This window comes from Leuresthes tenuis, unplaced genomic scaffold (genome assembly GCF_036924035.1).
Source record: "Leuresthes tenuis unplaced genomic scaffold, fLeuTen1.0.hap1 SCAF_6, whole genome shotgun sequence".
NCBI classification, from domain to species: Eukaryota; Metazoa; Chordata; class Actinopteri; order Atheriniformes; family Atherinopsidae; genus Leuresthes; species Leuresthes tenuis.
The window spans coordinates 34,421,744-34,436,821 of NW_027325360.1; the positions used below are offsets into that span (position 1 = coordinate 34,421,744).

General features: G+C 40.3%; 1 protein-coding gene across 1 annotated transcript in view; it reads right to left on the bottom strand.

Moving 5' to 3' along the window:
* The window catches only part of abca2 (ATP-binding cassette, sub-family A (ABC1), member 2), a 357,455-nt gene that overhangs the window by 230,888 nt on the left and 111,489 nt on the right, over positions 1 to 15,078 (bottom strand). The window contains exon 3 of the mRNA XM_072388588.1: positions 2,063 to 2,174. Coding sequence (XP_072244689.1) covers positions 2,063 to 2,174 — 112 coding nt within the window. The remainder of the gene's footprint in view (positions 1 to 2,062; positions 2,175 to 15,078) is intronic.

Below are 15,078 nucleotides of genomic sequence, written 5' to 3' on the forward strand. Positions count from 1 at the left end.
ACTCTGACCAGAAGAAAAAGCAAGGCTTCGGCTATAACCCCTGAAACCACACAAACACACAGCCACACCCCCCTAGCGGCATGGTGAATCGCAGAGCAATGCGTTCCCTCGACACAGAACTTCGAATGCTCAATGACGGAGAAGCATAAACCAAGCATAAGAAGTGCTGCATGAGTGAATGGGTGAATGTGGCATGTAGTGTTAAAAGCGCTTTTAGTGGTCAGCTAGACTAGAAAAGCGTTATACTAGTACGGTCCATTTACTTTGCGCTGCTCACTTTGATGTTCTGGATCTCTTCTGTTCTCGTGTTTCTTAGCGTGTTTCTCAAAGTTTTATTATTGGTTATGTGCTGTTGTAGCATCCTAGCTGGCAACTGTGATAATGCGTGTTCACAAGTAATCGTCTTCTTTTTCCCTACACCCTCGGCAAACCCCAAGGAATTAGACCAGAACACATTTAAGCCAGATTCTCTCAATCTCAAGAGAAGGTTTTCTCCAATAAATAGCACTTTTTTGTCCTGAACTCATGATTAACTATTTGGACATATGATGCGGGGCTGCACGGTGGTGTGGTGGTGCGCACCGTCACCTCACAGCAAGAGGGTTCCAGGTTTGATCCCTGCCTAGGGCCTTTCTGTGTGGAGTTTGCATGTTCTCCCCGTGTATGAGTGGGTTCTCTCCGGGTACTCCGGCTTCCTCCCACCATCCAAAGACATGCATGTCAGGTTAATTGGTGACTCCAAATTGTCCTTAGGAGTGAGTGTGAGAGTGCATGGTTGTTTGTCTCTATGTGGCCCTGTGATGGACTGGCGACCTGTCCAGGGTGTACCCGCCTTTCGCCCGATGACTGCTGGGATAGGCTCCAGCCCACTCAATTAACGGATTGACAGTATAGAAAATGGATGGACATATGATGCTTCATTGCTACAATTGTGAGTTTTTTTTCACCAAATGGCCCACACTGATATGGTTTGCTTCACAATGGCCTTATATTACCCCAAGGTAATAGGCAGCTAGCAAGGTAGCAGCTTGTCCACAAGTTTAACTAGCATACTAGCAACTAGCATTTACTAGCACATGTACAATCTAAAGACCCATGTACTAAACACGATAGAAACTCTGAAAATTTGAATTTACTCTTTAATTTAGGTGATAAACTATTTAGAGGCAACGTATTTGCATAAACTGCTGCATAGAGATTTTGTTAAATTGACATGATATAGTGTCGGTGATACAAAGGTTAAGCCTGGTTGAACTTGATAATTTTGTTTTTGTCAGACAAACTTGTGGCACAAACTTCCTTATCAGCAAAAGTGTTTTATAAAGACTTACAGTAGGACTCGGCATGTCCTTAAAGGTGACATATTATGCAATTTTCAAACAAAGATTTTTTAAGGTCTTGTATGAGAGAGGCTTTGGTCAAAATACTTGTTCATTTAAGCACAGTGGTCCTTCTTTGGCCTGTGTCTTAACAACTCTCCTGAGAACATGGTCTTCAGAGGCACAAAAAGTGAGCAGGTGCTAACCCCACGCACTTGACTCATACTACCAACCACCACCCAGTCTGTAATTTAATGTGTTAGATGCTATACCTTCAGCCGTACCAAAAATACTCTCGCTTTATACATAAATATAGATTACTCTGTTGATCCAAGAGGGAAATAGTTTGGCAGTGTAGCTGTAAGTTCTTCTTCAGTCCAGCATTAAACTGGACCAAGTTTTTAAAACAGTGGGATGAAAAGTGGTTGCTGCACATACACAGACTTTAGCTAACTCTGCTGGAACATTATCCACAAATTTTTTTACTTTGTCCACTGGGCTCTTATATCCTCTGAGGCAGCTGGTAGATGGAGGATATATGCTCCTCCGTACAGTTGCTTGCTGGTGACTTCAGAGACCCAAATATATGCTCTCAAGAACAGAAAAGTGATTTTTTTTTTCCATAACATGTTTCTTTCAAGTCTGAAATTAGGTTTGTCATAGAGGTTAATGAAACAAAAGAAGAAGAAAAAATCCCACAAAACAATCTACAAATAACAGGATATGTTTCAGGTTTTACTTACGTAGAGTTTTTGTACTGCAGGAAACCAAATTCATCCCTTTGTCCATCTGGGCACAGTGACTGCATTATGGGGATGATGCCTGCTGATGTGAGTGGTGCTGCACTGTAAAAAGCTGAAAGAAGAAAAAGAGTAAAAGAGGGACGAAAAGAGAAAATGGAAGACACACAAAGGAAAAGGTTGCAACAGTGGTAAAGAATAACCAAAAAAAGAGGAAAAGAAGCTGTGTATGAATTGGAAGGGAAAATATATTAGGCAGACGATCTGACGAGAAGTACAGTAGCTAACGACAGGAGAGGTCTCCAAATGTCAATGCTACACTGCATTTTGTAGGTTTTTATCCATTTAGTTGCCCATAAATGGCCTGTATTTTTCCTTGTTCATTCATACACTGATTGGATTAGCTTTCAACCAGAAAAAGAAAAAGAAACCTGTTAAACCCAGGAGAACTAAAGAGAGCAGAAATATTAAGCAAAATATAAGCAATTAGAAAACATGTGGCATTAGATTGTTAACAAACTGTTTCAGTTTCCACTTGTTCAGTTGAGAATACAATGCAGCAACAGCACCCATTGGGATTAGCAAATTTATACAGCCTCACTGGTGCCAACTTGTTGAGCACCAGCTGCTGGCTTTTTTATATGTGGAACCAGTTTTAAATAAGACAAAGGCATCCCATCTGTAACATGTTTAATCTAAATATTCATAAGTACTGGCTGCAAAATACAATTCAGGAAAGCAGTGCAAATTTGAAGAGCAAATAGCTGTTTAAGATTGGTTATAAACTCTATGACACAGAATGCTGAACTGACAGGATGATGAAGCTTAGAAGATGCAGGACACGAGACTCATCCAAACTGAAAGAGGGGTCTACAACAAAACAAGTTCAATACTGCCAGGCTTTTGTCTTAGCTGCCTTGAAAAAAAAACTACATGGAATTCTGATATTTCTATAATGACCCAGGATTTCCTCTTCAGGATATGTGCATGATACAATACATAAATCATCATAATAAGAGGCATGAATCTGGCAGCAATGAAAATGAGAGGAATTCTGTAGAAAATTGTTAAGTGTGTGAGGCTGTCTGCCTGGTGTTTATGTCTAGCTGCACAAAGCCATGAAAGTTTTAACTTCATACTTAAAAAGTGCTCCACAATAATGTATAAATAACTCATCTCTGACCAAATCAAACTGAAATGAATTTCACTGATGCAATATTTTTGATACAGCAACTTTTTAAATCCGTGTTGGATCTTATATCAGCTGTATAGAACAGACGTCTTGGCAAATCTGGACAAAACAAACACATATGTGGCCCATCCCAATCTACCAGTTTGTTCTATTTTTTTTATTACAAAAGAAGATTTATTTTTCAAAAATCATTATTTTTAGTTGACTTGTAGCTCAGGCTACCAACTAATCTGACATTTAGTCCTTGTGAATGAAGCACTTTCAATATTGCGATACAGACATCTGCAGAGATTCAATTGTTCTGCATGACAATGTTTTGCCCTCTGGGATATTCTGAGGGGAAAACATTGTTGAACGGAAACTTTTAACTTCATATATGGTTCCATTGGGTGACATTATTAGATAGCACTCATCCATGAAGCAGAGGAAACAAATTAGTTGGTCATACTACAGGCATGGGTTTAAGATTTAAAGACCTGAACAACTTAATTTTCTGATAAGGTTAATGTCTGGACCTGCCAACTCAGAAAGAGATTATCTCGCCCTGTAGCTACTTTGGATGTCACTGTCTTGGCTTTCCAGGGCTATTGTCCTATACTGTAACTTTTTTATTTTTGATGTGCCATTTTATGTCTCAAATGTTGAACAAATTTCTAAGAATGCCCTCATTCACCTACCTTCATAGTGCCATATTTTTTCTAACAAAGCAATTCACTCAAAATCCATCATCACCAAATCCCAACACATCCCAGCTCCACCCATCACCGTCGACGGATTCCCTGTACCCTTCTCCCCCCCAAGTCAAGAGCTTCGGCGTCATTCTGGACAGCTCCATTTCATTTGCACCCCATATTCAAAACATCACCCAGACTGGATTCTTCCACATCCGCAACATCTCCAGACTCCCCCAATCACTGACTCAGTCTAGCACTGAAATCCTGGTCCACTCATTTGTCACATCCCGCATCGACTACTGCAATGCCCTCCTCACCGGACTCCCCACCAAACTCATCAACAGACTGCAAATCATTCAGAACTTGGCCGCCCAGATCATCACCTGTACCAAATCATCGGACCACATCACACCTGTACTCATCCAACTTCACTGGCTCCCTGTACAATACCGCATCGACTACAAAAACCTTCTTCTCACCTATAAAGCTCTCCACAATCTAGCCCCCACTTACCTCTGTGACCTCCTTCACGAACACACTCCCTCCCGCACCCACCGCTCATCCTCTTCTGGACTGCTAACCATCCCCACATCACGCCTCAGTACCATGGGAGCCCGAGCCTTCAGCTGCTCAGCACCCAGGCTCTGGAACTCCCTCCCCTCACACAAAAGACAATCAGACTTCATCACATCATTCAAGTCTCAACTCAAAACTCACCTGTTTAAACTGGTATACTCTTTATAACTGGACCCTGTGCACTTCACTTGTTTTTATTTTGATGTTCTGTTTTAATGTTGTTTCTATCTTTCATGCTTTTATCCTGTATTTATTTATTGTAAAGTGACCTTGGGTGACTTGAAAGGCACCTCCAAATAAAATGTATTATCATTATTATTATTATTATTATTATTATTATTATTATTACTCTTAGACTGCAGACTTATTTGAGTTGTCAACTTTTCAAGAGAAGAACAGGAAGCAGAATCTTTAGCTATTAGGCTGCAGTCCTGTGAAACCAACTACCATTGGAGGTTCAGGATGAATAGATAGATGACTGTGCAACAACATTCATCAGAAAATAAATCTGTGGAACCCTCAGCTCCAGAACTGAATCCAGACTGACCACCTTCCTGCATAACCTCCAAAGAAGATTCACAGCCAGCAGGAAAGTACCTGAGAAGGTGTTTTTCTATTTTCCCTAATTATTGGAATTTTTTCTTCCTCTATTACAAACTTTCTATGACTGAATTTCCCTCTACTTATTGAGATATTTCTTGTCTTAGTAAGTTTGATTTTCATACCAGCCCACTTTAGATTTTTATCAAGTCTCTCATAAATTCTCTTCATACATGGCACTGTTGTAGTCACCAACGTCATACCATCCATGTAGGCCCTAATTGGTGTAAGGCGCTTGTCATCCTGACGTCTCTCTCTACCTACAACCCACTTGGAAGCTCTAATAATTATCTCCATCGCTATTGTAAATGCTAATGGAGAAATCCTACACCCTGCCATAATGCCTATTTCTAACCTCTGCCAGCCTGTTGTGAAACCTGCTGTACGGCACAGTCTAATATCCTGAATCTGATGGCAAATGATGCTAATGTGCTCTAAACACCCTGCGAAACCTGGTATTCCTGCCTTCTGCACAGTAGTATCTATTAAGCTATTCCTTTCTAAATAACTAGCTAATCTCTGTGCAACTACACTAAAGAAAATCTTCCCCTCTACATTTAGAAGAGAGATCATCTGGAACTGGCTCAGGACCGAGGACTCTTTCTCCTTTGGAATAAGAACGCCTCCTGCCCTACGCCATGCTCCAGGAATAAACTGTTTCTCCCAAACTATTCTTAATTGCCTCCACAAAAACTTTAGGATATCAGTTGCACTGTTATAAACCCGGTAGGGGACTCCATTTGGCCCTGGGGCCGACAAAGCCTTTGCACGCCTGACTACCTCCTCAACCTCTTTCAACCCTAAGAGGCCTAATATCCATCTTATGAGCTATCTCTCCTAATGGTGGCATGTCAGGTGGAAGGCCTACTACTCTACACTGCTCAAGATCTGAATATGTATTTCTTAGATACTCTTACACCTCTGACTTTGTTGCCTTAAAGTGCCCTCTCTTTTCCTAGTTAAACAACCCTTTAACAAACTTGAACGGGTCCCTGTAAAATGCAGTCCTTACATATTCTTTCTTATTTATCTTTTTCCAAAGATATTCAGCCCTTCTTAGTATTGCTAGCCTGCTTCTCAATTATTCCTGCAAAACATTAATTCCCTTCCTCTCTTCTTTGTCTTCTTTGCTTAACCAGTTTCATCATCTCTCTTTGCCAACTAGACTTAACTAAATGTATGTTTTCAACCCTCTATCTTGCACCCAAAATCTTTCTACACTATAGGAGTAAATTTTATCTCCCATCTTCTCTAGCCTATCGTTTGTATTTCCTCCTAGCCTACCTAATATTGTCGGCAAATCTTTATTGGCTGCCTCCCATTCTTTGCTGCTATTTGCCCTAGGCCACTTAACTCTAGCTTTCTGCTCCATATTTATCTCTCTAACTGGCCTATTCACTTCAGTATCAGCTGCATTCCTTCTGAGAACCTCCTCCTCCATCTCCGTAGCTGTGTTATTGATATCCTTCAGACTGTGGTTTTCTACCTGCCGCTGGACTTCATCTGACTTACTCGATTACTGTTCGATGCGGCCACATTGCCATTCTTTTGCCACACATCTTTTTCTTCCCCAATGCATTTTAAGGCCTCTAATGGACATTACTTTCTGCCAGCCACAAGGACAAACCTGGAGCTTATTTCCCTCTCGTCTACCACTTTTATTTTCTCCAGCTACTCTCTCTTTGCTCTGAGAATTATTCTGCCCAGTTCTAGCCCTAGGAAATAGGTCTGTGCCCCTATCCTTCACTGAGTCACATCTCTGCCTCATAGTCATGTTTGTTCCAGTGTCAGTTGCCTGAGAGTCATCTTCTGCCCCTGCTCTCGCTGACCCTAGAGGTATTCTCCTTAATTCACTTGTATCTTATGCTGGTTGTAACTAAGCTGCTAGGCCTCGCTACTGCTACCATGGATTACTAGCCCATGGAGCTTTGGGGTTTTTGCTTCCTGTCAGCTGTCTTTCCAATCTGTCACATGGTCTTTCCCTTGTTGTTAGCTGCCCTATTCACAACAGTCACTGGCTAGGCTAGATTTAGATTTAAGGTAAACACAAGGAACTTGTGCTAAAGAAAAAATTAACCACACTCAGTGAATAATTCCCTATAATCCCTATATAGACCAGTGAGCAGTGATGACCAAAATAAATCAAGCTTATCTCTCTTAACTCTTTATTATTTCAGTTAAGTTTATTATGGCGGTATCTTTGCTGCTGAGTAAAAACAGTAGCTGCTGGCCACCTTGTATAGTTCAATCCATAGCTGAAGCCGCATACCTAGTTCGCCTGCCGCTTAGCTGGCCCTCCTGTTTTCGCTGCTGGCTTCCCTGTCTGCCTCTACGGGTGTCTTGCCCACCTGTGGACTTCGTTGCTGTGCGCTTTCTGCTGTGTGGGCCCATGTCCTGGATCTCTTCTTTGCTACTGTAGTACTGCGGGAAGTAGGGGTGCTGGTGGTGCTGCAGCGCCCCCTGGTGGTGCTGCAGTGCCCCCTGCTGGCGGCGCTGCTGAGTCGCACGTGAGTCAAAAAGTTGGGGCTATGGAAGAGAACGAAGAGAGCAAAGAGACGGTCCACAAAAGGCAAAAGATGTCTAAAGTTTGGGATTAACTGTTCGGTTTTAATAGGCCTGCCGCTTCTGTCACACATTATGCAATAGTATTGTAGTCCGAAGCCCCATACATGCGGTACAACCTAACTGAACACAACCCAAACAGCTGCAGTGTATAGACGCTCCGTTACAGTATTGTTGATAAAAATGCAAATAAATAAATTAAATAAATGATACCTACAGCCCTAGTTGCTTGTTAAGTACAGCGCAGATATTTTTTTTCTCAGCATCCCCTGCTGAGAACCACGTGCTTTTGCCGTCTACATGCACGTTTAGTGTACGTTTGGATCGAGTTATCTCGGGGTCTTAATCCGATCACGAGTTACGCGATCTGATTCAATTTTTTTTGTCAGATTAAGGTGTCTACAACTGAATAAATCGATCTTATTGTAATTTAGCCACTCTAAATTTAGGAGGGGATGGGTAGGTCAGGCTTATCATTCCCCATTTCAAGGCAAATCTAAGGGTGCAGCTATCTTGTTAAATAAATATGTTCCCTTTGTGCATTCAAGTACTTTCTCTGATCCTAACTGTAGATTTGTTATAGTTACTGGCCAGATTCATAACACCCGGATGGACTTGGCTAATATTTATGCTCCCAATTTTGACAACGATGCTTTTTTTAAACGCCTTTTTACTAGGTGGAGACTTTAATTGCTGGCTTGACCCTAAGCTGGACAGTTCTTCCCCCAGGACTTGCACTCCATTGAAATCGGCTAAGGTAATCCAGTTCTTTATGGCGGAATTTGCTGTCACCGACGTCTCGCGCTTTTGTAACCCTTTTAAGAGGGAATATTAAATTTTCTCTCATGTCCATCAGACTTTCACCCGCATTGACTATTTTTTGGTTGATAATAGATTTCTCTCATCGGTATCAAATTGTAAATATGATGCTGCTGTTATTTTCAATCATGCCCCTATTCCTATGGATATTTACATTAAGAGCTTTAATTATACGCATGCGCCATGGCGTCTTAATACACGCCTTCTTTTAAATGATGATTTTGTTAACTTTGTCTCACAACAAATTGACTTCTTTGTGAGCTTGAATAAAACACCCGATCTGCCTCAGTACTTTGGGAGGCCTTAAAGACGTACATCGGGGGGAGATAATCTTCTACGCAGGATATGAGAAGAAACTCAGGAGGGAGAAATTACCTAAGCTGACGCAACACCCATCCGAATTTGACAGGTTGTACGCCACTTACAAAACTCCTGAGCTTTATAAAGAGCGCCTCTGTCTACAGTCTACAGAATTTGATGCCCTGATGACACACCGTACTACTGAACTTCTCCTACAAACGGGGTCCCAGCTCTATGAGCATGGAGATAAGGCCACTAAATTGTTATCATACCAATTATGTCAGGCATCTACAGCTCACCATATCCCACAAATTCAGACTAATTCGTGTATCACCACTGAACCCATGGAAATTGATAATGTGTTTAAGGAGTTTTATATCTCTCTCTATTCATCTAATCAAGATACCACTCATGATTTTGACAGTTTCTTTGAAAGTTTGGACATTCTCTCACTCAATCAACCAGCTGCAGAAGAGTTAGAGAGGCCAATTACTATTGATGAACTTAATACAGCTTCATCATCTCTGCAAAATGGTAAAAAAGCCCTGGTCCAGATGGCTTTCCCTCCAAATTTTTCAAAACGTTTTGGCTCAAGCTTGCCCCTTTATTATTGGATATGTTCAATTAATCATTTGAATCCGGCCGCCTTACCCAAACTCTCAATCAAGCCTCCATTTCCCTTCTCCTAAAAAAAGGCAAGGACCCATTAGTATGCACCTCTTATCGTCCAGTAAGTTTGTTGTATATTGATTATATATTTTTATCCAAACTTTTAGCATTACGTATGGAATCCATCCTCCCTTCCATTTTTTCCTTGAACCAAACAGGGTTAATTCGAAATGGGCACTCTTTCTCTAACCTTTTTTCAATGTACTTTACAATTTCTCCACTTCTGACACTCACAAAGCTGTGATAACATTAGACGCCGAAAAGGCATTTGACAGAGTTTAGTGGGATTACCTCTTCTATGTCTTTGAGAGATTTGGTTTAAAGAATAGTTTTATTTCATGGATTAAGTTGCTTTATCCAGCCACAAGCCTCAGTCAGGACAAATAATCTCCAATCAGAATATTTTTGCCTCTATCGCTCCACTGGACAGGGTTTTCCTTTATTATTCACAATTGCCACTGAACCTCTCTCTATAGCTCCTTCAGTCCAACCACCTTATTACAGGCATATTTTGAAATTATATTCAGCTGACAGTTTCCCTGTATGCTGATGTCACAAATCACTAGCTGGACCAATAAACACATTACCATTTCATTAAGCATTTATGAAATATCAGTATCATTAAATGAACAGTTTATAAAGTAGTCTAATCAGGTGTTTCACGTCTACATAACTGCACATATGAATGAAAATATATTAGACATAAAACAAACAGACCAAGATTTTTTTTTATCTATTTCTTATTTTTTTTATTAAGAAAATGTTTATTAGCACAAAAAATTTCAAATAAATGTTGTCTCTGTCACAAGACCTATTTTTGCTGTCTGTTCCTGAAGTACGACTTGAAATGGGAAAAATGAGTTTTAGATATGCAGCTCTGCCCTACCTCTCTGAGCTGTTTCACCCGTACACTCCTGCTCAGTCTCTCAGGTCAGCTGATCAGCTGCTTCTAGTTGTACCAAAATCAAAATGGAAGCTCAGAGGGGACAGAGCGTTTTCCATTACTGTTCCTAAAATGTGGAACAATTTGTCTTTGCATGTTAGATAGGTCCCTGCACTAACCACTTTTAAAATGCATCTTAAAAATTCATCTTAGGCTTGATTATTGTAACAGCATCTTTACAGGTCTACCTAAAAAGTCAGTTAGACAACTGCAGCTCGTCCAGAACTCAGCTGCTCGAGTCCTCACTAAGACCAAAAAATTGGAGCACATCACTGGCTGCCTGTCCATCAGGGGATAGACTTTAAAGTTCTGATGCTGGTCTATAAAGCTCTGAATGGTCAAGGACCAAAATACATCAGTGACCTCCTGACCCAGTATGAACCTTCCAGACCCCTCAGGTCACCTGGATCCGGTTTTTTATCAGTTCCCAGAGTCAGAACCAGACATGGAGAAGCTGCATTCAGCTTCTATGCTCCACATGTCTGGAATAAACTCCCAGAAAGCCTCAGTTCAGCTGAAACACTTGAAGACACATCTATTTTCAGCTGCATTTGAATAAGCTTGAGTTTCAAAACGGAATCATATTTTAACTATTGATTTTATCTTTCATATATATAATTTTTTCAGATTTTATCTATTGTTCTTATTTCTTCCTTTTGCTTAAATTTTAAATCATGCTTTTTATTTCTTCTGTTTTAATGTCTCTGTAAAGCACTTTGAATCACCTTGTCGTTGAATTGTGCTAAACAAATAAATTTGCCTTGCCTTGCCTTAAAACCTACATTTACTCATTGGCATTAGACCTAGTATGAGACGTTGATTTTATTAATTTCATTGTTGGACTTCTTGTCTTTTATTTCTGTTTTAGTTGTATTTTATTGTTTTATTATTATTTCTATTTTATTCCTAATGTACAGCACTTTGTTTAAGCTATGGTTGTGTGAAAGTGTTTTATAAGTAAAATTGGTATGTTATGGTATGATATGATATAATAACATTATATACCATTGTTACCACAACCATATTATTCATAAACATGGCCTGTTAAAATATAGTGTTTGAAAAAGACTAAAATGACGTCTTTGAACCAAAATGGCAGACTTACTGTTGGGTTTGGGACATTGCTTTAAGAGGATTTTTGTCAGTCTTAATGTGTTCTATGTTCTGTGTGTGCCATGATTCATAAAAATACAGGTACTGCAGTTATGGGGTTACCACAAAAAGATGGCGCTGTGGAATAATTTTCTCCCAAAAATACATAATTTTACACATTCCCTTGGTTACATACGCAAAAATGGTTTTCTCAAAAGTTTTTGAGCATGTTCAGGACCCCCCAAAAGCAATTAATTTAGGAACAGAATAAAAATAAGAAGAAACGTAATAAATGGTACTGATACAATAAGTCTTCGCACTGCGTTCAGTGCTTGGGCCTTATAAAAAAAGACCACTCATAAAAGCATTTAAAATGGCAATAAAAGTAAGAGGTCAAAATTAAAGCAAAAGGATAGAATGATAAAATGATATATTGTAAAAGACAAACAAAAAAGCACACTAAAACAAGTAGATCACAAGCATCTAAATTAATTAAGAATAGGCTCTTGCCAAGAGGTAAAATTTAAAGTTGCAGTGCGTAACTTCTATGCGTCCATAAATATCCGTTTCACCCAAGCCACTACAAGAGGAGATGATACAATGCTAATTAAGCTGTTCGGCTCCTCTAACACCTCCAGGTATTTTTCAGTAGTTGTTCTTTTTGTATTTGGTGTCGTGGGGCGACATTCCCGCGCTGGCGCACAGGAAATGACGCAGTCTATTTGGTTTTACCTGACAACGAGAAGGGAGGGGGGAGGAGAGCACTGCTAGAAGCAACATGTCGGATAACCCAAAGAAGCAACCAAGAGATTCAGAAGTGGATCGCACTAAAAAGGAAAGGCCCTCCCATTCAGCAGAAGGTCTGTTGGTGAAGAGAGAGTGACAAAAGGAGGAGACTAACCAGAATTTGCATCGCCATCTCTTTTCCTTGATGGAGAACCCTGAAGGAGGAGATTGGACTGAGGTCCGACACCGATGTTGCCCTAAAACTGCTGGATAAGTAAGTGACTCTGTTCATTACGAGCAGGATGTGTTGCTGTTACATGTACTGGACCGAGTACTTTATTGTTTTCTTGGAAATTGTGCTATGAATGTAATGTATTGTTAGCAGCCTGGTGTTCGCCACATGTGAGGGGTAACAGTGGGGAGGGGAGGGGCGGGTTACACCAGAACATACGTCATATTGAGGTACCGGCCGCATTGTTGTAATAACGCAAAAATCCTCTAGGGGCGACAGAAGTTATGCACTGCAGCTTGAAGCATATTTTTAAATGCGGAGGATGTATGTATCCTGAACCCAAGCAGATGGCTGGCTTTTTTTCTGAAAGTGTTCCATACTCTACAACATTGATCAATAGATTTGGATGCATATCGAGCAGAGTGTGCAACACTTTTTATGGAAGTTTTTTTTAGGACCAAAAACAACAACCTTAGTTTTGCCTAAACTTAGGAAATTACAAGTCATTCAGGTCTGTAAGACAAACCTGTGACTTTAGTAACTGGTTAGTTTCATCAGGTTTTATTGATACATAGAACTGGGTGTCAATGTCATTATCATAGCAATGGTAAACCCTTATCATGTTCCTTGATAACTGTTTGAAAAATTATATAGTTATACTATGAGAAAAGCTGCAAGAGTGTGATGGGGGAGGCTTCCTTCTATTTTTCTTTTTTTTGGGGGGTTCTCATAACACTGTGTAGCAGGCAAAATTGTTATTAACTGTCTAAGTCATTTTCTCATAACATTGAATGGCTAGTCCCATAACATTGAATGGCTAGTAATGTCCTTTTCCCATAACATTGTGTGGCCAGCAAACATAAACAATATAGATAGCAATAGTACCATTTTGTGAGTCAGACAACTCTGAGCCAGCTTCCTGACAGGTTGTGCGGACTTGTCTCTTTCTTGCAAGAAATAAATTTGCCTGATTTTGAGAGAATTTTTCTGACATAATGGTCCTTCGAGCCGGATTCTAAAATCCTTTCCACCACCCGGGATCGGAGCTGAAACCGTGCACGGGGGAGTCCAGGACTCCTAACTAAAGTCCTCTCAGCAGAGTTTCTGATAGAGGCCGGCTGCCACTGGCTGGGGGAAAGGTGACAGGATCTATTTTTGAATCAGTGGCCAGACTCGCTGGATTCTTCGTTGTTGCCCACCAGAAAATTTCGGACCTACCAGTGGATTTATGGTAAGGATCCTTTTGTGTCACTATTGTTGGCGAGAAATAGTGTCATTAACTAAGGCAAAAATAAAATTAGGCAAAAATTAGTGATTACCAATTAAGTTAAATTGTTGAAGTGGTAAAGCAGCTGCTGCAGACTTTTGCAGTTAGCCGTACTGTTGTTTGTGAAATGACACGAGTAATGTTTTACTTAATTTAATTAAGACGTTTGCAAATAATAGTGAATTTTTGCAAGTGCAGCTAAGTACGCAAGCGGCCTTTTACTAAATAGGGGCATTGCTATTTTTTAAAGGAAAAACGTTGCTATTTCAAGTGCAGCTTAGTATCAAAGGGCGTAACCTTTAGCTTAAGACTGTATAGTTGTGTTGGATTAGCCCATGATAAGTAACATAAAATCAGTCAATAAAGGTGAGTCAGTCCATAGTCTGTGTGAGAAGACTACAGGAATAAATAACTCTGCGCCGCGCGTTAGAAATGGAATCTTTCTTACGAGAGTTTGCGATGGGAGATCACAAGAAGTCTGTTTATTTGTTTGTTTCTTCGCTGCAGTGTTGTTATATTTGCTATGTATGCATAAAGAGTGAAACAGCTGCTGGTGTGTTGATGTTGCTGATGGTGACGACAGAAGTAATGTATTACTGACTAATTTAGTTGAGCTGTTGCTCGTGACATAACGACAAAAGTAGTGTTTCATTCACTTGCACTCAGATTAACAAAATTGATTAGCTGCAAGAGGACAGTAAGGGAAATATCTGTTTTAAAGTTAACTGAAAGTGGGAGTGCTAAAATCATGTTTCAGAAAAACCTAGAAAATATTAAATAGTTAGATGGGAGAAGAAATTTGATTTTGAAGGAGGTTTCAGCATTGTAAAATGTACAGAATTAGTAAAGTGTTTAGAGAGGGCAGGCCGTAAAAAGAAAAAGAAAAAGAATGGCCTCGTGCAGGCCAAGGCCTGGCTCACTGAGGCACACAAGAGGAAATCAGAGAAGGAGGAAAAGGAGAAGAACAAGCAACAAAAAGAGGTGTTGATGCAAATAGATGAAGAGGATTGCTGTTTATAAGAGTAAACATCCAAAAAAAACCTCAACAGCGATAGACCCACCAGCTTATAGTAACTCAGGAGCTACAAGTGGGTTGAGACCCCAACCCAGCTCCACACCTTTGGATCCTTTGTATCCAACAGGAGAGTTTAAAAAGATCCTTAAGAGGGATGAGACGCATATAACCAGGTCAGGGAAAAAATTTTGTTCTGCATGGGAGGTGTACCGGAATCCACCTGGAGAGGACTAAAACTTATCCCATGATCCAAGTACATGGTTTGCCACAGATCAGCACCTTTGTGACCAAACACATGGCAGATCACCGCACCGCCAGGTTAGCTAATTTGAGAGAGTGGGCCAGACATGCA